This window comes from Arachis stenosperma, chromosome 1 (assembly GCF_014773155.1).
Source record: "Arachis stenosperma cultivar V10309 chromosome 1, arast.V10309.gnm1.PFL2, whole genome shotgun sequence".
In the NCBI taxonomy this organism is placed as follows: Eukaryota; Viridiplantae; Streptophyta; class Magnoliopsida; order Fabales; family Fabaceae; genus Arachis; species Arachis stenosperma.
This window is the reverse complement of record NC_080377.1, coordinates 124,771,088-124,795,987: the sequence shown is the minus strand read 5'-3', so window position 1 is coordinate 124,795,987 and position 24,900 is coordinate 124,771,088. Positions and strand designations below refer to the sequence as shown.

Here is a 24,900-nt window from a genome sequence, read left to right as displayed (position 1 = left end):
ATTCTTAATCAACAATTGACATCCATTATTCAAGTGTCTCCAATGACTCAAACACTAGGCCAAGTGAGGGAATGCTACTCCATATCTAAAGTTGGCATTTTCTCAAACACTTGGAGAGCAAGAATGAAAGACATAGTAAAATTGAGAAGAGATTTAGAACTAAAGCAATCCAACACAAGAGAAAACAACAATCAACAATGAACAACAATGAAAATGAGATCTTTATTGAATCAATAGAATCCAAAACAACAAAGCTAATTCTAAGATCTACAAGAATTGAACAATTACAACACTAATTGAGATTGGAGAAGATGATCTACAACATGGACAAAGTAAATTGAGAGTGGCAATAGATCTCACCAAGGAATGGTTGAGAATTGAGAAAATGAAGATGAATCCTAGAGAGAAGTTGGAGTTTCTCTCTCTACAAATGTAACTAACTACAAAAAAATCTATCTAATGATCTACAATTAGTCTATGAATGTGAATGTGTTGAATGTGTGTGAATGTACATCAATCCCCTTTAATCCTTGGCTTTTATCTGCATTTTGGCGCCAAAGTTGGTTGCTAAAACCTTCCAAAATCGCCAGACACGTGCTATAATAAAAGAATCACGTGCGGGCTTCGACGCGTGCGCGCACGGTACGCGTGCGCGTCCTTGGCCAATTCTGCGACGTGCGCGCGAGCGCCTAGTGCGCGTATGCGTGTTCGGCTGAGATCAACTCTTTTGCTTTTTGTGCTTCTCTCCACTTGCATGCTTCCTTCCTTGCTTCCTTTGATCCATGCCTAGCCTATTTCAATCCTGGAACTACTAGCAAACACATCAAGGCATCTTATGGAATCAAAGAGAAATTAGAATTCATCAAGATAAGGCTTAAAAAGCATGTTTTTACACTTAAGCACAATTATGGGAGAGATAACAAAACCATGCTAATTCATAGGCTAAATGTGACAGAAGGTTATCAAGATGCTCTAAATTCAATACAAAACAAACCGTCAAATTGGGGTTTGTCAGCATCTCTATGCACTTATCTGAAATTCTCACCAATAAATTACATAAGTATCTCTATCTTTACTTTATGTTTTATTTATCTTTTAATTATTAAGACTCCATAAACCATTTGAATCCGCCTGACTGAGATTTGCAAGGTGACCATAGCTTGCTTCAAACCGACAATCTCCGTGTGATCGACCCTTACTCACGTAAAGTATTACTTGGACGACCCAGTGCACTTGCTGGTTAGTTGTACGAAGTTGTGACAAAGTGTGATTCACGTTTGAGAGCTCCAAGTCTTTGGCGCCATTGTTGATGATCACAATTTCGTGCACCAAGTTTTTTGTGCCGTTGTCGGGGATTGTTCGAGTTTGGACAACTGACGGTTCATCTTGTTGCTCAGATTAGGTAATTTTCCTTTATTTTATATTCAAAAAGTTTTCAAAAATCTTTCAAAAAAAAATTCTTCTTTTTCGTTTTTCCAAATATAATTTTCGAAAAAACCAAAAAAAAATTCATAAAATCATAAAAACTCAAAAATATTTCATGGTTCTTGTTTGAATCTATGGCCAAATTTTAAGTTTGATGTCAATTGTATGATTTTAATTGTCTTGCAATTTTCGAAACACATACATTGTGTTCTTGATTATCTTCAAGTCGTTCTTGATGAATTGCCTTGTTTGATCTTCATGATTTATTGATTTGCACTGCATGATGTTCTACATATGCATTCTTGCATTCATATGGCCCAAACATGAGAAATCTCTAAGTTTGGTGTCCTCCATGTTTTCTTTCATTAAGAAAACTGAGTTTTGATGTTCATCTTGATCTTCAAGATTGTTCTTGGTGTTCATCTTGACGTTCGTAATGTTCTTGCATATATCTTGTGTTTTGATCCAAGAATTATATGTTTCGACTCATTTTGTTGTTTTTCAAAATTGAAAACATATATTCTTGAATAAAGGATTTAGCAAAATGAAGATCCAAGAACATAAAGCAGAGGAATTACAGAGGAAAAGTTGGGCGTTCAAAATGCCCAGTGAAGAAGGAAAACTGGTATTTAAACGCCAGCTAGAGTACCTGGCTGGTCGTTTAAACGCCCAAACCATGCAGCAATTGGGCGTTAAACGCCCAAAACATGCAGCTTCTGGGGGTTTAACGCCAGGATGACACAAGGAGAGGAATTTTGTTTTCAAATAAAATATTTTTCAAATCTTCATATTTTTTTCAAAATCAAATCTTTTTCAAATCAACTATTTTCAATCATATCTTTTTCAAAAAAAAATCAAATCTTTTTAATTTCCTTTTCAAATCTTTTTCAAAATAAATTTCAATCATATATTTTCAAACATATCTTTTTCAAATCATATATTTTTCAAAATCTTTTCTAACTTCTTATATTTTCAAAATTGATTTTCAAATATTTTTCAACTGAATAATTGACTTTTTGTTTGTTTTATTATTTCTTATCTTTTTCAAAACCACAACCAATTTTTCAAAAATTTATTTTAAATCTTATTCTTTTTATTTTCGAAAATTCTTTCCCCCTCTCTCATCTTTTTCTATTTGAACACTAACATTCCTCCTCCATTGTCAATTCGAACTCCATCCTTCTATTCTTGTTTTCCTCTGACACCTCAAGAAATCTCTATACTGTGACATAGAGGATTCTATATTTTCTTTGTTTTCATCTCTTTCATATGAGCAGGAACAAAGATAAAGGCATACTTGTTGAAGCTGATCCTGAACCTGAAAGGACTCTGAAGAGGAAGCTAAGAGCACCTAAAGCACAAAACTCTGAAGAGGACCTCACTAAAATTTTCGAAAAGGAAGCAGCAAAAGAAACAATTATGGCCGAACCAAACAACAATGCAAGGAAGATGCTTGGTGATTTTATTACACCAACTTCCAACTTCTATGGAAGAAGCATCTCAATCCCTGCCATAGGAGCAAACAATTTTGAGCTAAAGCCTCAATTAGTTTCTCTACTGCAACAGAACTGCAAGTTTCATTGACTTCCATCAGAAGATCCTTATCAGTTTTTAACTGAGTTCTTGCAGATCTGTGATACTGTTAGGACCAATGGAGTTGATTCTGAAGTCTACAAGCTTATGCTTTTCCCTTTTACTGTAAGAGACAGAGCTAGAACATGGTTGGACTCACAATCCAGAGATAGCCTGGACTCTTGGGATAAGCTGGTCACGGTCTTCTTGGCCAAGCTCTTTCCTCCTCAGAAGCTGAGCAAGCTTAGAGTGGACGTTCAGATCTTCAGACGAAAAGATGGTGAATTCCTCTATAAAGCTTGGAAAAGATACAAGCAACTGACCAAAAAGTGTCCTTCTGACATGCTTTTAGAATGGACCACATTAGATATATTCTATGATGGTCTGTCTGAATTTTTCAAGATGTCACTGGACCACTCTGTAGGTGGATTCATTCACCTAAAGAAAACACCTGCAGAAGCTCAGGAACTTATTGAAATGGTTGTAAATAACCAGTTTATGTATACCTCTGAGAGGAATCCTGTGAGTAATGGGATGCCTCAAAAGAGAGGAGTTCTTGAAATCGATGCTTTGAATGCCATACTGGCTCAGAACAAAATATTGACCCAACAAGTCAATATGATCTCTCAGAGTCTGAATGGATTGCAAAATGCATCCAACAGTACTAAAGAAGCATCTTCTGAAGAAGAAGCGTATGATCTTGAGAACTCTGCAATGGCAGAGGTGAATTACATGGGTGAAGTCTTTGGCAATACCTATAATCCTTCATGGAAAAATCATCCAAATTTTTCATGGAAGGATCAACAGAAGAAAGGCTTCAATAATAACAATGGTGGAAGAAACAGGTTTAGCAATAGCAAACCTTTCCCATCATCATCTCAGCAATAGACAGAGCATTCTAAGCAGAATCCTTCTAACTTAGCAAACATAGTCTCTGATCTATCTAAGGCCACTCTTAGTTTCATGACTGAAACAAGATCCTCCATTAGAAATTTGGAGGCACAAGTGGGCCAGCTGAGTAAGAGGGTCACTGAAACTCCTCCCAACACTCTCCCAAGCAATACAAAAGAAAATCAAAAAGGAGAGTGCAAGGCCATTGATGTAATCAAAATGGCCGAAACCTTGAAGGAGGAGGAGGACGAAAATTCCAATGAGGAAGACCTCAAGGAACGTCCACCATTCAGTAAGAGTACCCTAATGAGGAACCAAAGAAATCTGAGGCTCATACAGAGACCATAGAGATTCCATTGGACTTTCTTTTACCATTCATGAGCTCTGATGATTATTCATCTTCTGAAGAGGATGAAGACATTATTGAAGGGCAAGTTACCCAGTATTTAGGAGCAATCATGAAGCTGAATGCCAAATTATTTGGTAATAAGATTTGGGAAGGTGAACCTCCCTTGCTCACCAATAAAGTGAATACATTGGATCAGCAAACTTTACCTCAAAAGAGATAGGATCTTGGCAAATTCTTAATATCTTGTACCATAGGCACCATGACCTTGGAAAAAGCTCTGTGTGACTTGGGGTCAGGGATAAACATGATGCCACTCTCTGTAATGGAAAAACTGAAAATCTTTGAGGTACAGGCTGCCACATTCTGATTAGAGATGGTAGACAAATCCATGAAAAAGGCTTATGGACAAGTAGAGGACGTGCTAGTAAAGGTCAAAGGCCTTTACATCCCTACTGATTTCACAATCCTAGACACTAGGAGGGATGAGGATGAATCCATCATCCTTGGAAGACCCTTCCTAGCCACAGCAAGAGCTGTGATTGATGTTGACAGAGGAGAATTGATCCTTCATGTGAATGAAGAATGCCTTGTAGTAAAGACTCAAGGTTCTCCATCTGTAACCATGGGAAGTAAGCATAAAGAGCTTCTCCCAATATAGAGTCAAACAGAGCTCCCACATTTAAAGTCTAAGTTTGGTGTTGGGAGGCCACAGCCAAACTCTAAATTTGGTGTTGAGAGATCTCAACCATACTCTGATCAACTGTGAGGCTCCATGAGAGCTCACTGTCAAGCTATTGACATTAAAGAAGCACTTATTGGGAGGCAACCCAATTTTATCTTAATTTTATCTATATTATTTTGTTTTCTTTAGGTTGATGATCATGTGAAGTCACAAAGACAATTACAAAAATAAGGGAAAAAATCAAAAACAGCACTGAAAATAGCACACCCTAGAGGAAAGACTTACTGGCGTTTAAACGCCAGTAAGGGTAGCAAAATGGGCGTTTAAACGCCCAATCTGACACCTTTCTAGGCGTTTAAACGCCAGAATAGGGCACCAGACTGGCGTTTAAACGCCAGAACAGGGCAACAAAATGGCGTTTAGACGCCAGAACAGGAAGGAAAACTGGCGTTTAAACACCAGAACAGGGCAGCAGACTGGCGTTTAAACACTAGAATTGCACTCCAAGGCGTTGTGAACGCCCAATTGGAGCAGGAATGAAGAATTTCTCGACCCCTCAGGATCTGTGGACCCCACAGGATCCCCACCAACCTCAACTCACTCTCTCTCCTCTTCACACCTTTCTACAACACTCTTCCCCAAATACCCTATACCAATCACCTCCAGATCTCTTCCCCAAATACCCCCTTTCCACTCCTTCCTTTTCACACATCACAAACACCTTCTTCCCCTCTTGGCCGAACCCTATACACCCTCCATCTCCTCCATTTTCTTCTTCTTCTACATCTTTCCTTCTTCTTTTGCTTGAGAACGAGCAAATATTTTAAGTTTGGTGTGGTAAAAGCATTGCTTTTTGTTTTTCCATAACCATTTATGGCACCTAAGGCCGGAGAAACCTCTAGAAAGAGAAAAGAGAAGGCAATTACTTCCACCTCCGAGTCATGGAAGATGGAAAGATTCATCTCAAGGGTCCATAGCTTAGTGGTAGAGCATTTGACTGCATATCAAGAGAGCCCACTCATGGACCTCAACAAGAGCATGAGGAATTCCCTCATCAAGAAATCCCTGAGATACCTCAAGGGATACATCTTCCTCCACACAACTATTAGGAGCAACTAAGGATAGGAGCACCAAAATCACTAGGGATGGAGCAACAAAGGCAAGGAAGAGACATAGAGGAGCCCAAGAGCACCATTGGACCTTCAAGAGGAAGACGTCACCCTCACTAAGGTGGACTCATTCCTTAATCTCCTTGTCTATTTATTTTTCTGTTTTCGATCTTTATGTTGTATGTTCTATCTATGTTTGTGTCTTCACTACATGATCATTAGTGTCTAGTGTCTATGTCTTAAAGCTATGAATAACTCCACGAATCCTTCACCTCTCTTACATGAAAAATGTGCTTAATTAGAAAAGAACAAGAAGTACTTGGATTTCAAATTTTATCTTGAAACTAGTTTAATTATTTTGATATGGTGGCAATACTTTTTGTTCTCTGAATGAATGCTTGAACAGTGCATATTTTTTATCTTGTTTTTTATGAATGTTAAAGTTATTGGCTCTTGAAAGAATGATGAGCAAAGATAAATGTTATTGATAATCTGAAAAATCATGAAATTGGTTCTTGAAGCAAGAAAAAGTAGTGAAAAAAAAAAGAGAAAAAAGAAAAGTGGCGAAAAAAAAGAGAGAAAAAGAAAAAGCAAAGCAGAAAAAGCCAATAGCCCTTTAAACTAAAAGGAAAGGGTAAAAAGGATCCAAGGCTTTGAGCATTAATGGATAGGAGGGCCCAAAGGAATAAAATTCTGGCCTAAGTGGCTAAATCAAGGTGTCCCTAACCATGTGCTTGTGGCATGCAGGTCCAAGTGAATAACTTGAGACTGAGTGGTTAAAGTCGTGATCCAAAGCAAAAGGGTGTGCTTAAGAACTCTGGACACGTCTAACTGGGGACTTTAGCAAAGCTGAGTCACAATCTGAAAAGGTTCACCCAGTTATGTGTCTATGGCATTTATGTATCCGGTGGTAATACTGGAAAATAAAGTGCTTAGGGTCACGGCCAAGACTCATAAAGTAGCTATGTTCAAGAATCAACATACTTAAATAGGAGAATCAATAATACTATCTAAAATTCTGAGTTCCTATAGATGCCAATCATTTTGAATTTCAAAGGAGAAAGTGAGATGCCAAAACTGTTCAGAAGCAAAAAGCTACAAGCCCCGCTCATCTAATTAGGACTAAGTTTCATTGATACTGTGGGATTCATTGTATATTCTCTTCTTTTTATCCTATTATGTTTTTAATTTCTAGGGGACAAGCAACAATTTAAGTTTGGTGTTGTGATGAGCGGATAATTTATACGCTTTTTGGCATTGTTTTTAGGTAGTTTTTAGTAGGATCTAGCTACTTTTTGGGATATTTTTATTAGTTTTTATGAAAAATTCATATTTCTGGACTTTACTATGAGTTTTTGTGTTTTTCTGTGATTTCAGGTATTTTCTGGCTGAAATTGAGGGACCTGAGCAAAAATTTGATTCAGAGGCTAACAAAGGACTGCTGATGCTGTTGAATTCTGACCTCCTTACACTGGAAGTGGATTTTCTAGAGCTACAAAACTTCAAATGGCGCGCTCTCAATTGCGTTAGAAAGTAGACATCCAGATCTTTCCAGCAATATATAATAGTTCATACTTTTCTCGAGTTTGACGACGCAAACTGGCGTTCAAACGCCCCTTCTCTGCCCTATTCTGAAGTCAAAACGCCAGAACTGGCATAAAAGTTGGAGTTAAACACCCAAACTGGCACCAAAGCTGGCGTTTATCTCCAAGCGAAGTCTCTACACGTGTAAAGCTCAATGCTCAGCCCAAGCACACACCAAGTGGGCCCGGAAGTGGATTTCTGCATCATTCACCTATTTCTGTAAACCCTAGTAGCTAGTTTCATTATAAATAGGACCTCTTACTATTGTATTTTCATCTTTTGATCATCTTTTGATCTTTGATCATGTTTTGGGGGCTGGCCTCACGGCCATGCCTGGACCTTGTTCTTATATAGTTTCAACGGTGGAGTTTCTACACACCATAGATTAAGGGTGTGGAGCTCTGCTGTTCCTCGAGTATTAATGCAATTACTACTATTTTCTATTCGATTCATGCTTATTCTTATTCTAAGATATTCGCTACACTTCAACATGATGAATGTGATGATCCGTGACACTCATCATCATTCTTACCTATGAACACGTGACTGACAACCATTTCCGTTCTACCTTAGAACGAGCGTGTATCTCTTAGCCTCTATTCTGAAAGATCGGAGTCTTCATTGTATAAGCTAGAATTATTGGCAGCCATTCCTGAGATCCGAAAAGTCTAAACCTTGTTTGTGGTATTCCGAATAGGATCTGGAAAGGGATGACTGTGACGAGCTTCAAACTCGTGAGTGTTGGGCGTAGTGACAGACGCAAAAGGATCACTAGATTCTATTCCAACATGATCGAGAACCTACAGATGATTAGTCGTGTGGTGACAGCGCATTTGGACCATTTTCACTGAGGACGGGAGGTAACCATTGATGCCGGTGAAACCCGAACATACAGCTTGCCTTGGAAAGGAGTATGAATGATTGGATGAAGACAGTAGGAAAGCAGAGATTCAGAAGGGACAACGCATCTCTATGCACTTATCTGAAATTCTCACCAATGAATTACATAAGTATCTCTATCTTTACTTTATGTTTTATTTATCTTTTAATTATTAAGACTCTATAAACCATTTGAATCCGCCTGACTGAGATTTGCAAGGTGACCATAGCTTGCTTCAAGCTGACAATCTCCGTGGGATCGACCCTTACTCACGTAAGGTATTACTTGGACGACTCAGTGCACTTGCTGGTTAGTTGTGCAAAGTTGTGACATAGTGTGATTCACGTTTGAGAGCTCCAAGTCTTTGGCACCATTGTTGATGATCACAATTTCGTGCACCACCGATCCCAACATTTGAAGCGCTGCTAAACCCATCTGTTCTTCATCGGGAACCTGGAAGAAATCGAAATACTGATCCATGGAAAAAATTCAACCCAAGGCATCACCCCCATCAAATTTCAGCAGACTGACGTTCACCCTTCAGGGTTGCAATCCCGCGCAAAACGGCGAGTCCCCGGTTGAGCTCGTACCATGTGAGAACTCACGAGAAGGAGAGCTGGAGCGGTGCGAATTGTGGAGCAGTTGCGCAATGGAGGATTGAAGCGCATCAAATTTGATATTAATAGCCTCAGAGGCTCTGGCCCTCTCTGCTCTATGTTCCTCTACTGCCAATTCAATCATCTGGTAAAGTTTCTTAATATCTGTCTCCATGCCTTTCATTCTGTTGTTGTCTGCGACAGACATGGTCAATGAAAGTACCAATGGAAGGGTATTGCAGTAGAAATTTATTTATAAAGGAAAAATTTATTCTATTATGTATGAAGAAGTAACAGCAAGTTCAATGGAATAGTAAATTGACAAGTACTAAATGATGTGATAATAACAATTAAAGTTATAAAGGAATTAAGGAATATAAGTTCAGCTGCATCTCAGCTACAGTGAGCATCCATTAAGGAACCTGGAAAGGGAGGAAGATGTTTAACTAGAAGAAAAGGGAATAGCAGGGAGAAGAATAGAAGAATAGAAGAATAAAAGGTTCAAAGAATTTGTCATCAGGTATGGGGGAAGAGGATTTACCACAACATGCTTAAAGAGTATATCCTTGCAAACTCCTGCTAATAACCTTCTCTCTGGCACTATGCCTTGGTCCCCTCTCATCCTGATCAATTGCCACGTGTATCGTATTTGTAACTAACTCAGTGTTGCAATTTGTGATGCTCCCTTCATGCACCTCCCCCTTTTGATTAATAACCATAACACAAAATCGCCACCAACCTCCTCTACGCCAAACCAGAGTCTTAACTTTTTCGATCTTCTATGCTTATCACCACCTTACCCTTTCCAGGGCTGACATGGCGGCGGTGCCGTAAAATACTGCGACACTAATTTTCACGCCACAGCTTTAGCGAGGACGATGCAGAAGGAAGATGGTGATTTGGTTCGAGAGTTTTGTAGTTAGGTTGGTGTTGATCATAATGTTCTCAAGGTTTGGATGCATAATAACAAGAATAATTTGGTAAAAAAAAAGAGAATAATAATAGTGTTGTTGCTGCCATTAAGTGTGGTGATATCATGAAAAATATTTCATGAAAGAGAAGATAGAGAAATGGATAAAAAAGATATTTTACTAAATTATTTTATATTTTTTATATGGATCTTTAAGATTCAATATTCTTTCTGGTCCATTTAAGACACTCCTTTGTTTTAGTAGGACTAAAATTAAATTTTAGTATTACAACTCAAAATTTTAGTCTTTTTACAAAAAGTGGGGACATAAGAAATTGAAATTTGTAGAGATTGAAATTAAAATTTTAATAATATTTTTTTCTTAAAAACACCTTTATTTAACTTTTCAAATTTTAAATCTACCCCTTAATCTTTATATTTATTTTAAATTAAATATAATACTGAGTCATAACTCAGTCCAATATATTTTATACTAAACACAATACAAAGTCTTAATTTAGTATATGTCTCTCAGTCTTTTAGTTTTCGTCTCCCTTTCAGATGCAGTCTAATAGACACTAAATCTTAAATGCTAAACATTATATTTTACAGTCTTACTGTACATCTAAATCTTTTTAGTAATTAAACCCAACTAAGTTGGTCAAAATCGTCCAAAAACCAATTTCGTTAGTGAGAGCGTGTCTATATTTTTCAACTCTCCATTCATCTCTCACGTTCCTTATTCTTTTTTTTCGCGTGTTTTATCCTCATTTTCGTTTTTTTATTTGTGTTTTGTTGCTACGTTTTTTTCTTTTTCTCCTCCTCTTTCGATTGATTTTGTAGCATTATGTATTTTTTTTTTGTTTAATTTTTTCTTGTTTTTATTCTTGTTAAGGGTATAAAATAAGAAAAATTATGAGAAGGTAAAATAAGAAGAAAATAAAAAAGAGAAAAAGAAGAAGATGATAATGATGGAGAAGAAGAGGACGAAGTAGTTTTGAGTTACATAGTACCAACATTTTTTAATCATGATACAAACGTTTTTCAATTTTGATACCGAAATATCTTAATCGTAACACAGGTTCTTGTTAAGAGGGTGAAACAAAAATTATAAAAATATGAAACAAAAAGATGATGATGATGATGATGATGATGATGATGATGATGATGATGATGATGAAAGAATAAGAGTTTTGAATTGTACAGAAAAATAACACCGAAATTTCTTAATAATAACACCAAAATTTCTTAATTTTGACACAAACATTTTTTACAAAATACGAAAATATCTTCTTTAATGCTGTATCTTTTTTGCTTCTTATTCTTCTTTCTTTCTTTTGTTCTTACTTCTTGTTTTAAGAGCATTAAATATCATATTAGACTTAAATGAACATATCTATACTGTATTGCAATCTTATTTAATTAAATGAATGCAAGTTCACATTTATTGGATTGAATTTTTGCCATAAACAAAAATAGCATCGAAATTTGTTTAAAGTGAGACCGAAATTTAAATACAATGATACAAAATATAGAAAGTAAATTGCATACTAAAAGATCACATTAACTCTATAAAATAAAATAAGACACAACATTACACAAAAATTATTGAACCTTTCTAAATCATTATACATTTAATAAGTTGAATGCTTATCTTATATATAAAACAACACATAAAAAACTAAAAAATAACATCAAAATATCTTCACTCTAATACCGAAATTTTCAACTAAATGATATGATAGAACTAAAAACTTATTTTATGAAGACTTGAGTTGAAGATTCACAAATTTTAAATAGAAAAGAGAATAAGTGAAAAAATCTGTAGATAATGCAGTGAAATTAAGTAGAACAAGTACAAAAATTCAAAAGAGAATTAATAATGATATTTACGTGTAAGAAAAAGACGACGTATCTAATATATAAAACAACACATAAATTTCTAAAAAATAACAGCAAAATGCCTTCACTCTAATATTGAAATTTCCAACTATGATGTCGATACGACAATGACGACAATAACAATAACGATGGTAATGATAACGAAGGAACAAGAGTAAAAAGAAGGAAAAGAATAAATCAAATGAAAAAAAAAAGAAGAGGAAGAAGTAGTAGTGGTGGTGACAACAACGACAATAACAAAAGAGAAAGATGAAAAAAAAGAAGGATGAGAAAAAAAAGAATAGCAGTAACGTATTTAAAGAAGATGAAGAAAAGCGCATACTAAGTAGCGCATGATGTGAAAAAAGGTTCTAGAACTTTTTTGTAAATTTTAAATGCATTTGTTAATTTATTTTTTAGAAATAATAATAATAATAATAATAATAATAATAATAATAATATTGAGATTAATGAAAATAATTATACTATACTAAAATCAAAATATAATAAGTTCTACTCTTGAAGTTAACAAGATATTGTTTTGTAGATTATACATTATGAATGGCATTTTGAAAAAGAAAATTAGTATATTTCTATTATCGAAAATGTTTGATAACAAACAAAAATCAGCCAAAGTCAGAATTTATCTTATTTAGCATTTATTAATTCTAACAATAATTAATAAATATTAAATAAGACAAGTTTCGATTATTTTTTTTAATTTTTCTAGCATTACTGTTCCATTATATATTTCCAGAAGTATTGATGTTCGGTCAGCTACTCACAAGGATTTGCATACTACCAGCTGCCACTGCTAAATATTTGTCATATTTTAACGAAGTAAACTACTTCATGTCAGGAAAATGATTTTATTTGATGGTGAAGCAGGAGCACTCTTCTCCTTACCATATCATATTTAAATCATAATGTAAGATTAAAAGCATATGAGTACAATCTTTTTGTACCTTGTTCACGCTGACAGGTGAGTGAGTCACTACAAGTTGATCCATTTTTTAGTCACCCATAGGCCATAGCAGAAGCTAATGTGAAAATATATACCAACATGAAAAAAGACTTAATGGAGCAACCAGCTTTGTATGCAACACAATCAAGAAACTAACCACAGATCTTATTCTTAGGCCCTCAGGAACAAAAGAGAGATGTGCACAATATAGTAAATAGGCTTTGATCTATAATGTTGATCATCAATAAATAAAATATATTTTCAGACTCCTCTTCTGCTAATCTACAAGTGGAAGTGTGGAACAATCTCATGTATACATAATCATCTCACTTTTAACACTAACAATTCTATGAGCAATAAAGAATGCCAAACTAATCATTTTACAGAAACAGAAAGAATCCAAACTTGATGGATCCAAGCACCACCATTTTAGCTTCAAAATCCTAAGGGTATGCAATATTATATTTATATAGGATATGCTAACACTTCCCTCTAAATCCATTGTAGGGCTATGTTGAACATAATGCATTGAGAAGTACATGAGCTAACATGAGGTCCACAAAATATTGATGCCCAATTTGGCCGTCTCGCCACTTCATCTTCGCCGGAGCCCTTCCGTAGTGAACACCATCATTACAACGGTTATCAAAGTGCCATGGAAATGTCATATCAAAGTTGTCGATCACACCAGACACAACGCCGGCATGCTTTAATTTCTCTAAGAACACACCATTGAAAACCTCCATTTTGTTGGGATTAAATGCTAGTGATCTTGCATATCCACCAGTTGCAACAGTGTTCCTGTAAAAGACTCTAGGCCATGCCAGTCCCCTTTGTTTCACCTTCCTCATAACATCAGCCCAAAAAGATGCTGCATAGTCTGCTCCAACAGAAAATGCTCTTATATTACGCCAGTGTACCCCATCGTGCAAGCCGGAGTTCATGATCACAGTGTCTGGGATTGTGTCTTCTGAGAAGTATTTCAACAGCAAATTTTGAAACCCTTCATCCCTCAGAGAATCCAATCCTAGATAGTTTTGTGTTTCATTCCAATGCCCATTGAAGATGCTTGTAATCCTAATTGTTTGAGAAGGATCTTTTGGGTTCGAGAAGTTCATGTCAAATCGTCTTGGGACAGCATGTATCTCTGGCAAATCCAGAATGAAATTGAGCATATTTCGGATAGTGTCAACATGATTCGAATCGCCCCAAAAGAAAATCCAGCGACCCTTCAAGCAGTTCCAAGCAGACTCAGCTGAATACATCTTGAATGAGCAGTGAGTTGAGTACACCCAACCATTACTCTCCAGAGTTCCCAAGGAGCCATCACACCATGGAGCTTTGCAAGGAAAATCTGGCGCTAAGCATCGATACCTACCATCATTACCTATGAGACATTCATCATTCTTGGCATGCCTTGTCCACCTTCCACACCACACATCCCTGCTAAAATCAGAAGCTTTGCAAGCCTTGAGTTCTGGTAATTGAGCACTGGTTCTGTAGAACCTTATCGCAATGTTGCGAAGAACTCGATCATGAACAAATCTCCAGGGGGTGAATTTGAGTCCTTCAAAGTGTCTATAAAGCAGGATTATGGTGAGGTTGTAAACCCCCTCAAAATCTGGATGAACTTGCAGTGAAACAGAGTAAGAACCATTGCTGAAATCCTTCACTAAAGGCCTAGATTTCCATGACTCCCCTGAAAGATCAGTTTCAAAGTAATCACCACCAACACAGTGAGGCTTCCCTAACTCATCCAATGCATGAAATCCAAACTCATGAACATCACCAGCTGATAGCTCTATCAATCTTTCACCACCATCCAAACCAGGAATCACAATCTCTACAGTCTTGGAATCCTTACAAGGTTCTCCTCCATGAGCAGACCAATGAGCTAGAAGGTTTGAAGTCAAATTGGGCTCAAGTTCACTTGAAATCCAACTTACAGTAACAGGATCTTGATCTTGGGACCCTAAATGAGCTTTTCTATCCAAACTAGTGGGAACATAATGAGAAGGTAAAATATTTGGATTGGAATGAGTAAAGTTAGGAGAATGAACCCTTACAACAGAAAGATGATAATCTTGGCGAAGCCTCCAAGTATGAATGAGATTCTTGACGGTGCATCCATCAATGCTCCAAACAAGAACCATTCCAAACAAAACCAAAGCTGTGAGCAACCCAACACGCCAATGGTGTATTGGAATGGACCACACTCCCCATTGATTCACCACCACCTTCTCAGGCATCACAAGCTTCCAAAAAGCGTCTAACTTCAAAGATGCCCAGAACCAAATCCAGCACCAGACACAAGAAAAGTTGTTATTTTTGACAACAACACTCCAAGAAAGTATCTTAAAAGCACAAATGTCCACTTTCTCGAGGGGAAAGAGAAATCACAATACTTTAATGGAAGAAAGAGAAAAACAAGTGGCTCAGAAGGTGAGGTTCAAAGTACCATCAATGATGTCTGAAGGTTGAAGAAGCAACGGCATCACGAAGCTACAATGTTGAATATTAATGAAAACGGGTGCTGTAATAACCTCACCAGATTTAAGAAATTTCCATTCATTTCAAGTCCATAAATCAAGTTATAAACTTCCATAGTATTTTTAGTAAACTTTTATTTATTTTTATTTGTTTTTTGTGAGCATTTATATTTTCTCTTCACCTGTGCATTTTTTTTATGCCTTTCACTAGTTTCCAAATTCCAACAAGTAAAACTAAAACTTTTTTTTTTTGGATCTTGAATTACTGTCGTCAATGAAAGTCAAGTTGGAGTCAACATATTATGCAACATCTTAATTGCATTATCTTAAGGAATTGCTGCTGTCTTAATTTTTTTCATACTCAATTTCTCCCACTTGCCCCTTATTTATTAACATTCACTTCAGTATATGCACACGTTACCGGATAATGAGATGCATGTTAATAATTTGAAAAATTTTATAATATCTATAATTTGGTGTTTAATTTTTGTTTAATTTATTTTTTATAGTAAAATTTAAATATTTAATAATTATTTATTTTATACTTTTAAAATTAAATATTAATTTTTTATTTTTTTAGTAAGTTAAACAAATATTTTTGGAACACCATAACAATTACCTAATAATTTTACTCTAGTGTTTTGTGTGCTTCTTCATCTTTAACGTAATCATTTAACACTTTTCATATTCCTTGATAAAATGTAGTATTTTCACTTTAATTTTGAAACATTCAATCCTTAGTTCCCCCTATTCATATGCTAATGATTGATTAGGCATTCATTTATTCCAGTGGAGTGTGGAGTAAATTTTTTTATACTTCATAGAGAGATTTTACCTATTTATTTTAATTAAAAAAAATAGGGAAACCAGGGAATCCTATGACGGTAGGCCAAAAAAGCAAAAACTAAAATCGAAGTTAATGTTCGTGTTAGAAAATGCTTATAAAAATGATTAGTCAATAAATAAATGTTATAGAAGTAACTAACAATATAAAATTCGTATTTTAAAAAAGTTTTACATTTTAATTTAATTAATATATTGAATTGTATTTATTTTTTGTGTTAATTAAATCCAAAAATAAAAATTAATTACAACTACTAGTAGAATTATTGGCCTAGCTAAGCAAATTAAATGACATAAATCTGAATACGGTGCAGCCTACAGTGTGGCGCACCGACACGGGACCCCTAAGAATGGAATTCCAATAAGAAGCAACTCCGCTCATAATGTAAATAGTTTTTTTTTTTTTTTATTATATACGTGTTGCTAAGATTTTTATTTAAAGAAAAACTAAAATACTTTTTAGTATTATTGGCGGTGGCATTTATGCATTGTCCATGGCAAAGCAACATGGATGGTAATGTGACTACCTGAATTTAGCCACGTGATGTGTCCCACTCTAACCACAACACGTCAACATTTTTGTTTCTATGCACCAACACCAACTAATCATCTACCACCACTTCACGACCACAACCGCCGCAACATGGAGGTGATGGTGGTGGTAAACTGGTCTTGCCACCTCAAGGAAACCCTCTTCCATAATATGATCATCTTGCCTCTTTAACTTTGATAAGTGATTTAATAATCTGCAGAATGAGAAATTATTACGTGTGACTCAATCATTCTAATTCAATAATAATAATATTTTTTTTTTAAACAAAGGGATAGTTTATAAAAAGTTTGATGAAAAGTCGTATTGCTTCAGAAGATGCACATGTTATTCATGATCCTTGGTAATAAGTAATAGAAAAAGAATGGCAAACATGTATTTTTGTGGGGTTTTAATTTTCCAATTTTAATGCATGGATGAACTGTGAGAAGCTACATTGAGATGTGAATGCAATAGACGGACACAGCTAGTTCACAGACAGTGCAACGGCAAAGGCAGGCACTAATTTAATTCTGCTTAGCCTAGCACAGCTGGTGGTTAGTGCTTAATTATTGCGAGTAAATGTATTTAGTAATGTTGTTAAAGATAGGTCCCAGCAGCATCAGCATGGTAGGCGCTCTCATTCCAAACATTCTCCCTAACCAATGCCACTAACCAACGTCCATAGCCCAAGTCAAGTGAGTTACAGTGCAACGACATACACACCTCTTTTCAACTCAGATTACACATTACACTGAGAGTTAGGTCAAAGTACCTGCATGTCAACAGTTTCTAACATATAAAAATTATTCAGATCCTACATATTTATTTAATGATATTATATATATGATTATTATTTACAAAAAAAATATATTTTTATTTTAAATAATTTAATCAAATATATTTAACTATCGAACACTATTATTTTTAATCAAATATATTTAACTATCGAACGCTATTAGTTTTACTTAAAAAGTATCAAGTGAATACTTACTATATAAAATTTTTTGGTTCATACTTCTAACAAAATTCAACGGTCCAATGTCTATCTTTGACCCCACCGGCTACTGTTCAGTTGGTACCCACCCCACCGAACAATTACTTGCCAATTTGCCATCACTTGACAAGAAAAGCAAGGGAATGACATACCACAAGGATAAAGCAAAGCTGGAACCAAATATCACTTGCTGCTACTATACAATTTGTTTGGTTGAAAAAATAGCACTCCCTGTTGCGTTGGTCGCCATGATTGCATATTTGCATTAAGTAGTTTGTTAATTACTTAATTCCCATGCCAATCTTGGTCTTGTGGTACAGAATTTTTTATGCAGGAAAAGTACATACTGCATGTTCTTCCTTCATGCCAATCTTGGTCTACTACACGTTTCCATCACATAATATCACTAAATCCGGAATCATGAGAACCAATCTGCAGGGGGCAGAGAGCATTCACATGCAAGAAGCAATTGAGTTGGCTAAAATGTAGCAAAAAAATGTTTTAAAATCTACTATATTAACAAAAAATATTATGACTAAAAGTCTTAAAATTGATTCAAACCCCTCCGCCAAAAAAGAATAATAAGAAAAAGAAAACCAGGAAAATTATGCACGCGAGAAAAATGGAAGATTAACAAAATCGAGAGACAAAGGAACCGAATCTAACAATAATAAGGGAATGCTGCAGTGGAGAGCTAAAAGACACTAATTCCATGGATCATCCCAGCCCTTGGGTCCTTCTCTTTTTAAGAAATCAATGATAGCTAGGACAGCTTCTTCAGATCTGTTAGAGAGTGAGTGGTTTCCATATTCAATTTCTACTTTCTCTGCACCCCCCATTGCTCTGCATAATCTGCACGTTTACAGAATGTATCCCGTGACCATATGAACAACATTCATATATCTGACTCCTCTCAACTTGTTATTGATTGCATATAGACAAAGTTGGACCAGATACGAGTAGAGATTTTACCGTTCAACAAGTTCCTTCTTATTGACATAATCTGGCACATATTCATCTGCCATTGAAAATATAACCTGCGAAAGACAACCCATGCCAGTATGAGTAATTGATTATCGTCCTACTTATTTTTATTTTTCCTTTTGAAATAATGTGGTAGTTCTCTTGTTTCCTATCTCTCAAACAACAACAACAAAGCCTTGTCCTTTTAAGTGGTATCTCCAGTCTCTCAAAACTGGATTACAATTTAAAGATCTTAAGTACAATTATTTCAAAACGAGAGAAACATCACTTGCACTTTCTTTGTAATATTCATGCCAAAGTGATTAATCAATGGTGAAAAACTTCAAGGTTTTTTTTTTCTTTTTTCTTTCTTTCCTTTTTTTTTTATGGTGAGAGGGAAGGAACCTTAGGAGTCACTAGCATGATCTAAGACACCTACAACAACATAGGTCACCCACCCCGACTATATGAGCCAGGTCTTGGTAAATGGTAATATGTTCTCTTCCTGTTTAGGTCTCCTTCAATTGTAAAATAACATTCCCAAAGACAATTCGTATATACCTTCTACATAGAGGAAAAAGAAAGAAATAACTTATTTGAACAATGGCTATTGTAGCAAAATAACTTAAGCCAAGGTTTTACTTAATCCTACAGCTGAATAAATTCTGCCCTTCAAAATATTATCAAGAGACCATACAGAAAGAGAAGAACTAGTTAGCTTAACTGGTATATGCTCACCTGGCAATGTGTGCTAGACATGTGTCCAAGCCTCATCCTCAACTGATCTTCACTCAGATCGGAACTGAACAAGTCGTCATCACCATTATATGCACAAAGGGAGTGATATCTGAAAAGTAACTACTTTTTAGGAAGGAAGCAGTAGCATGGCAACAACAAAGACCCTTTCTAAAGTATGTAATCAATGTCCATTTTAGCAGAGAGGAAAATATGCATTAACATGTTGTGCATGTGGTATTTCTCCATCAAGAGGAGAGAAAATGAGGGAACAACAGGAACACAAAAGGGGACCAAATTTTTTTAATTAAAAAAAAAAGGTCAAGGAAAAAAGGAAATTAATTTTGTCAAACATCTGATCAGGTTAAGTTCAAATACAATAGCTAACAACCAATAACCTTGTTCAAATATACGATTGTATAGCACTAGTTTATTTGGAAGTCTGTCAGCAACCACGTTTAGCAGCAGAAGAATATCAGTCAATTGCTAAACCTGTGATTTTTACAATTTGACAAGCAAAGCTGGAAGAAAAGATGTGTGTGTACCAATAGCATTCATGAACGGGGTAAATCACAGCTGTAAATTTGTTTCAAGCTTCAACTATCATATTGAAAAAGCAAAATTGTTTCAAGTTTCCTGAATGTAGAAAAGGAACTAATGGAATATGATGCATAAGGAAATTGATATTGTTAACACAACCATTGGACTCACCATTGGAGAGCAAAAGAAAATTTGTCCAATTGAATAACATTCATTAGTTTCTAGACAAAACATGAACTATGCAGCTATAGCATCAATGCAGAAATTGTATAGCTGATCCTACGTATTTATATAATGAAATCTAGGCTTATTTCAGTATTTCATGCTCCTACAATAGTTTTGTAAAATCACCTGTATGCAGTTATTGGAGAACAAGGATCTGCTTCTCTTGGCATTAATTCTGAACCTCGGCCTTCACTTATCATTTTAGCCGCCAAGTCAATCATAGAAGCTGTCTCAGGGAGTGTCGCTCGATATTCCCTGTCACTGACTGGAGCCTGGATGATTTAACGTGAATAGAGAACCAAGCTTTCAGTGAAAGGAACGACCATATTTTTTTTTGTTTTTTTTGGGGGGGGGGGGGGGGGGGGGGTATATATTGCCATTTGACTAGACACAACATCCACTTTTTTTTTTAAATAATTTTTTCTCCCCTTCTGCTGGGCAAGACTGAAATCTCATATTTCAATCCAAAGACTTTGAGATTTAAATCATACAGGCCTTACAAGAGTAGGAGGAAGAGAACCACATGTTAATGCATACGAATGAGAAAGCTGTATGAACAAAGAGAGTAGCACTGTACATATAGTAGAAAAAAACACAACCCCTGTCTATATGCATATTATCAGGGAAAATGTAGTTATGAATTCATCTACTGTAATTCTGGCATCAAGAACAAAGTTAACACGAATGGTGTGAATTTTGCAATGCAACAGCAAACACCATCAGCTGAATGTAACAAAATCCTTTAAAAAAGATAAATGTTTCTGTTTTTTCACAATAATGATTTCACCATCACTAGGCAGTCAATGGTGACATCCATATGACTTACTATGAACATTTTGAAATGAATATAGTTTCCTATTTTGTTTTTGGTTGCAGTTATGTTCTTATAATAGTCCAATAATCAAATTATAATTTAGAAGGACGTGATATAAATAAGCTAAGGATCTTTGTTCCAATGGTTAAGATGCTTTTATGCTGTGCCAGATAGTGAACATAAAATACTAATCTAGTAAGTACAATTGAGTACCTGCAAGATGGCAGCACGAACAGCTTTGGAGCAAGCAAAATTTGTTTGCATGTAATGCACAATATCCTATAAAACATGTCCAACAAGAAGTTTACTTCACTTGCTTAACATTGTGGTAAAAAATTTATGGTGTAGGATTTTAGGGAAATAACAAGTAACCTGACAACCAGTACTATGCCCAAGTAATACCACACCTTCGGAATCTTGTTTGTTAATTAGATAATTAATCAGCTGATCCACCTCTTTAGCATCCTTCAACATGGATTAAACAAGAAATTAAAAATGTATGCATCATTAACCTCATCAACTAGAAGAAAATATTAACATTGCAATGTTCAGCTAAATCTGGTGACTAACTCCCTGGTTTTACCATAACTAACAAAGCAACTGGAATCTGCATATATGTTGGTTATGGTTATGCAAATGATCATAACTCAACAGCAGAAAATTACTAAAAGAATCTTATAATAAGGTCGAGGATGTTGACTCTAGTAATTCCTTGAGCTAAACGTTAGTAGTACTACACTGAATTGCAAATTGTAATGTAATATTCTAGAGCAACAGTCACAAGAATGGTAAAACCAGGAATAATTTAGTTGTTTACTTGTTGCAAGCTTGAGGTGCCATATCCACTGTAAGAAGATGACATAAGGAATTGAACCAGTGACCAATTTTCACGGTCCAAGGCATTTGCGAGAAGTTCCAAGTAGCTGGAGGAAGGAAGATGAAGAAAATGGATGTCAGATAGAAAATCCTGTTAGGTCCAGATACTCTAAAAACTCCCGTTAGAATCCGAAGAATGTAAAAACATACGGAGTAGCAAGAAAACCATCGGTCAATCCACCAATAAAAACGACTTGCCGTTTGTAATCGCCAGTCTTAAATGCAACCTGCAAATAGAGAATGCAACACGCTCAAAATTATTATGAACAGAAAACGATTCGGAAGTGGAAAAAGAGAGATCAGAAGGTAAAATTTCAAAGAGACCTGAATAGGATTTGGACCGTACTTGAAGAGTACCCCACGGAACTGATTTTTGCGGACGATAGGACCGGAAAAGTCAGCGGTGGCGGCAACCGTGGAGTTAGCGGACATTTTTAAGCTGGAAGACCTATCGGGACGGCCGCCCCTGACGATCCCAGAGAACCAGGAAACGGGAGTATAAGAAGAGGATGAGACAGAGGGAGAAGCAGGGGAAGGCGACGGAGGATTCATTTTATTGGCTTTCTAGTTTGTAGTCATGGCTGTGGGGCCAGATCTTCTCTCTGCACGCAGCACGAGGTGCTGTATTGGGATGCTGTCAGAACTCAGAACTCAACAACTGTGACCGGCCCACGACGGTTACTTGTGGCGCGTGTGGATCACTGTCTCATCCTTCCGCGCGTCCAACTAATCCTGCTGATTCTTGTTTCGCGGTGGGTGAAGGTGAACAACTCAATCGGAATCAACTGTCTTCGTGTAGAATTGAAATTAATTAAATATTAAATACTAAAATAAAATAATAAATCAGATGATATTTGGAAACATATGGTATTAATTGTAATATTGTTAAGTATAATTTTTTATTTTTGTTTAAAAATTTTTAGTACGAAATCATAGTTTATAATTTTAATTAAAAAGAAAAATTTTCACGTAATAATTATTTTTTTTTAACGGGCCAATTAGTTATAGCTCAAATGGCATAATCTTTCCATATTCATTTAAGAGGTCGCGTATTCGAATCCTATCTTTGGTATAAAAAAAACTATTTTTTTAACGGGCTAACCACAAAAACTTCCTTGCATTATTATACATTCGAATTTTACTATCGACAAAATTACTTTTAAATAATTTAAATATGTAACAAAAATGTCTAACAATAAATATATTTTCTCAAAAAATATCTTAAAAATTGAATTTTGATGTAATTTTTTACAAACATAATTAAAAAATGAGATGTTATTATTTTTAAAATTTGGTAATTTTTTTAAGTATAGTTTTTTTTGTGATTTTTTAAAAATATTATTAGTTGTTAATAAAAAATTACAATAAAAAAATATATTTAACAAAAAATTATCAAATTTTAAAGATAATAATATCTCATTTTTTTAATAATGTTTGCAAAAAATTATATCAAAATTCAATCTCTAATGTATTTTTTTGAGAAATACATATTTAATATTAGATAATCTTGTAAAAAAACTAACATTAAATATGTATTTCTCAAAAAATGCATTAGAGATTGAATTTTGATATAATTTTTTGTAAGTATGATTAAAAAAATGAGATATTATTATCCTTAAAATTTGGTAATTTTTCGTTAAATATATATTGTTTTGTGATTTTTTAAAAGTATTATTGGTTGTTACAAAAACATTATACAAAAAAATATATACTTAACGAAAAATCACCAAATTTTAAGTATAATAATATCTTATTTGTATAATTGTGCTCGCAAAAAATTGCGTCAAAATTCAATTTCTAAGATATGTTTTGAAAATATATATTTGCTGTTGGATATTTTTAATTTTTTGTTGTGTTTTTAAATTATTTGAAGATATTTTTTCAATAGTAAAATTCGAGTATTTTTTTCGACATTTAAATAATTCGAGGATATTTTTTATGGTTAACCCTTTTTTAATTATTACACTACTTATGCACATACTATATGAAATTTTTAACAATCTCACTATGTAATCATTAGGAGTCTAACCAATAATAAATCAACAAATATTTTTTAACTGCACTCCATATTAATTAATTATTATTAATTAGTAATTATTTAAATTTTATTTTTTTAAATATACAATTAATGATTATTAATTACAGTTGTTTAAAATTGACTAATTAAAAATTATTTATCTATATTTTTTCAATTTTTAAACTACATCTAGTCTTAGTTAAAAATTAAACTGGAATGAAGCATTTACGATATATTTTAACATGTCATCTCAATTAAATTTTCAGCCACTAAAATCGTATTTATTTATTGTCTTTCAAATACATGGCACTAGACACAAATACACAAAGAGACATATACACAAAGATATACAAATATTTTATTATATTTAGTGATATTGAACAAGACACACTAGCATAAACTAAATATTAATTTTACCCCTGTATTATCACCAATGGAATAAAAATAAGAGTAAATTATTAAAGATAAAAGAGTAAATATTTATGTCTCATTCAATGTGTTTCCGTGTCTCATCTTTTTTGAAGGACACTAAATACATGTATTTTATGTACGTTTGTGTATTACCGTGTCCTTAAAAAATCCGTGTCTTAACAAACAAACAATAGACATATACCACCGTGTCTATGTATTAGCGTCTATATCCCATCAAACAAACACAGCATAAAATTATCTAGTGGTCTTTGAGATTTATGACTTTTATTGTTTTAGGCCTTTAAATTCAAAATTTACTATACTAGTCTCGAGATCTATTTCCAAGTATCATATTGGTCTTTAGGCCGTTTTTTGGTATTGAATTAACGAATGGAATATTAAGCTAGTTCTAACTTGTGTGCTGTGCTAAATACATGACTAAAAATGAAGTTGTTTTAGAGAATAAATAGGAATAAAACAGTTTATATTTTATATAAACTTTTAATTATGTTTTTGTTTTTTTCTTATTTAAGTGTCAAATGAAAAGATGTTTGATTATATGTCGAGCGTGGTAAGTGAGAGTTAACTTAACACTTAAAAAAAGTCTAAAGATTAATA

The 24,900-nt window shown here is 34.6% G+C and overlaps 2 protein-coding genes across 6 annotated transcripts; both read right to left on the bottom strand.

Annotated features, from left to right (window-relative positions):
- Nucleotides 1-12,849: 12,849 nt before the first annotated feature.
- LOC130960736 (uncharacterized) lies at nucleotides 12,850-15,424 on the bottom strand. Its single transcript, XM_057886193.1, has 2 exons — nucleotides 15,302-15,424; nucleotides 12,850-15,116 (listed from the first exon to the last, which is right to left on the bottom strand). Exons 1-2 carry the CDS (start codon nucleotides 15,302-15,304, stop codon nucleotides 13,353-13,355), a joined length of 1,767 nt encoding a protein of 588 aa, XP_057742176.1. The 5' UTR covers nucleotides 15,305-15,424; the 3' UTR covers nucleotides 12,850-13,352.
- Nucleotides 15,425-16,601: 1,177 nt separating this feature from the next.
- LOC130962494 (UPF0613 protein PB24D3.06c) lies at nucleotides 16,602-22,642 on the bottom strand. 5 transcript variants are annotated; one of them, XR_009079805.1, is made up of 11 exons: nucleotides 22,179-22,642; nucleotides 22,005-22,081; nucleotides 21,796-21,901; nucleotides 21,351-21,443; nucleotides 21,192-21,257; nucleotides 20,291-20,436; nucleotides 19,403-19,511; nucleotides 18,674-18,738; nucleotides 18,368-18,553; nucleotides 17,699-18,133; nucleotides 16,602-16,921 (listed from the first exon to the last, which is right to left on the bottom strand). XR_009079805.1 is itself a non-coding variant. In XM_057889912.1 (10 exons), the coding sequence occupies exons 1-9, from the start codon at nucleotides 22,404-22,406 to the stop codon at nucleotides 18,406-18,408; spliced, it is 1,038 nt and encodes a 345-aa protein (XP_057745895.1). In that variant the 5' UTR covers nucleotides 22,407-22,642; the 3' UTR covers nucleotides 16,609-16,921; nucleotides 18,368-18,405. The 5 variants fall into 5 exon arrangements, 3 of the variants coding, with proteins under 3 accessions (XP_057745895.1, XP_057745624.1, XP_057744923.1); XR_009080528.1 differs by lacking the exon at nucleotides 16,602-16,921 and adding an exon at nucleotides 17,009-17,479; XM_057889912.1 differs by lacking the exon at nucleotides 17,699-18,133 and having other exon boundaries at nucleotides 16,609-16,921.
- Between the last annotated feature and the right edge of the window lie 2,258 nt (nucleotides 22,643-24,900).

What these genes read in the sequence shown, in the direction of transcription:
- LOC130962494 (XM_057889912.1), bottom strand. Translation starts at nt 22,406, where the DNA reads ATGAATCCTCCGTCGCCTTCCCCTGCTTCTCCCTCTGTCTCATCCTCT. An exon ending in TTCGTGCTGCCATCTTGCAG is followed by an intron (nt 20,437 to 21,191) that starts GTACTCAATTGT and finishes TAAATCATCCAG; the next exon opens with GCTCCAGTCAGTGACAGGGA. An exon ending in AAGAAGGAACTTGTTGAACG is followed by an intron (nt 18,554 to 18,673) that starts GTAAAATCTCTA and finishes GTAAACGTGCAG; the next exon opens with ATTATGCAGAGCAATGGGGG.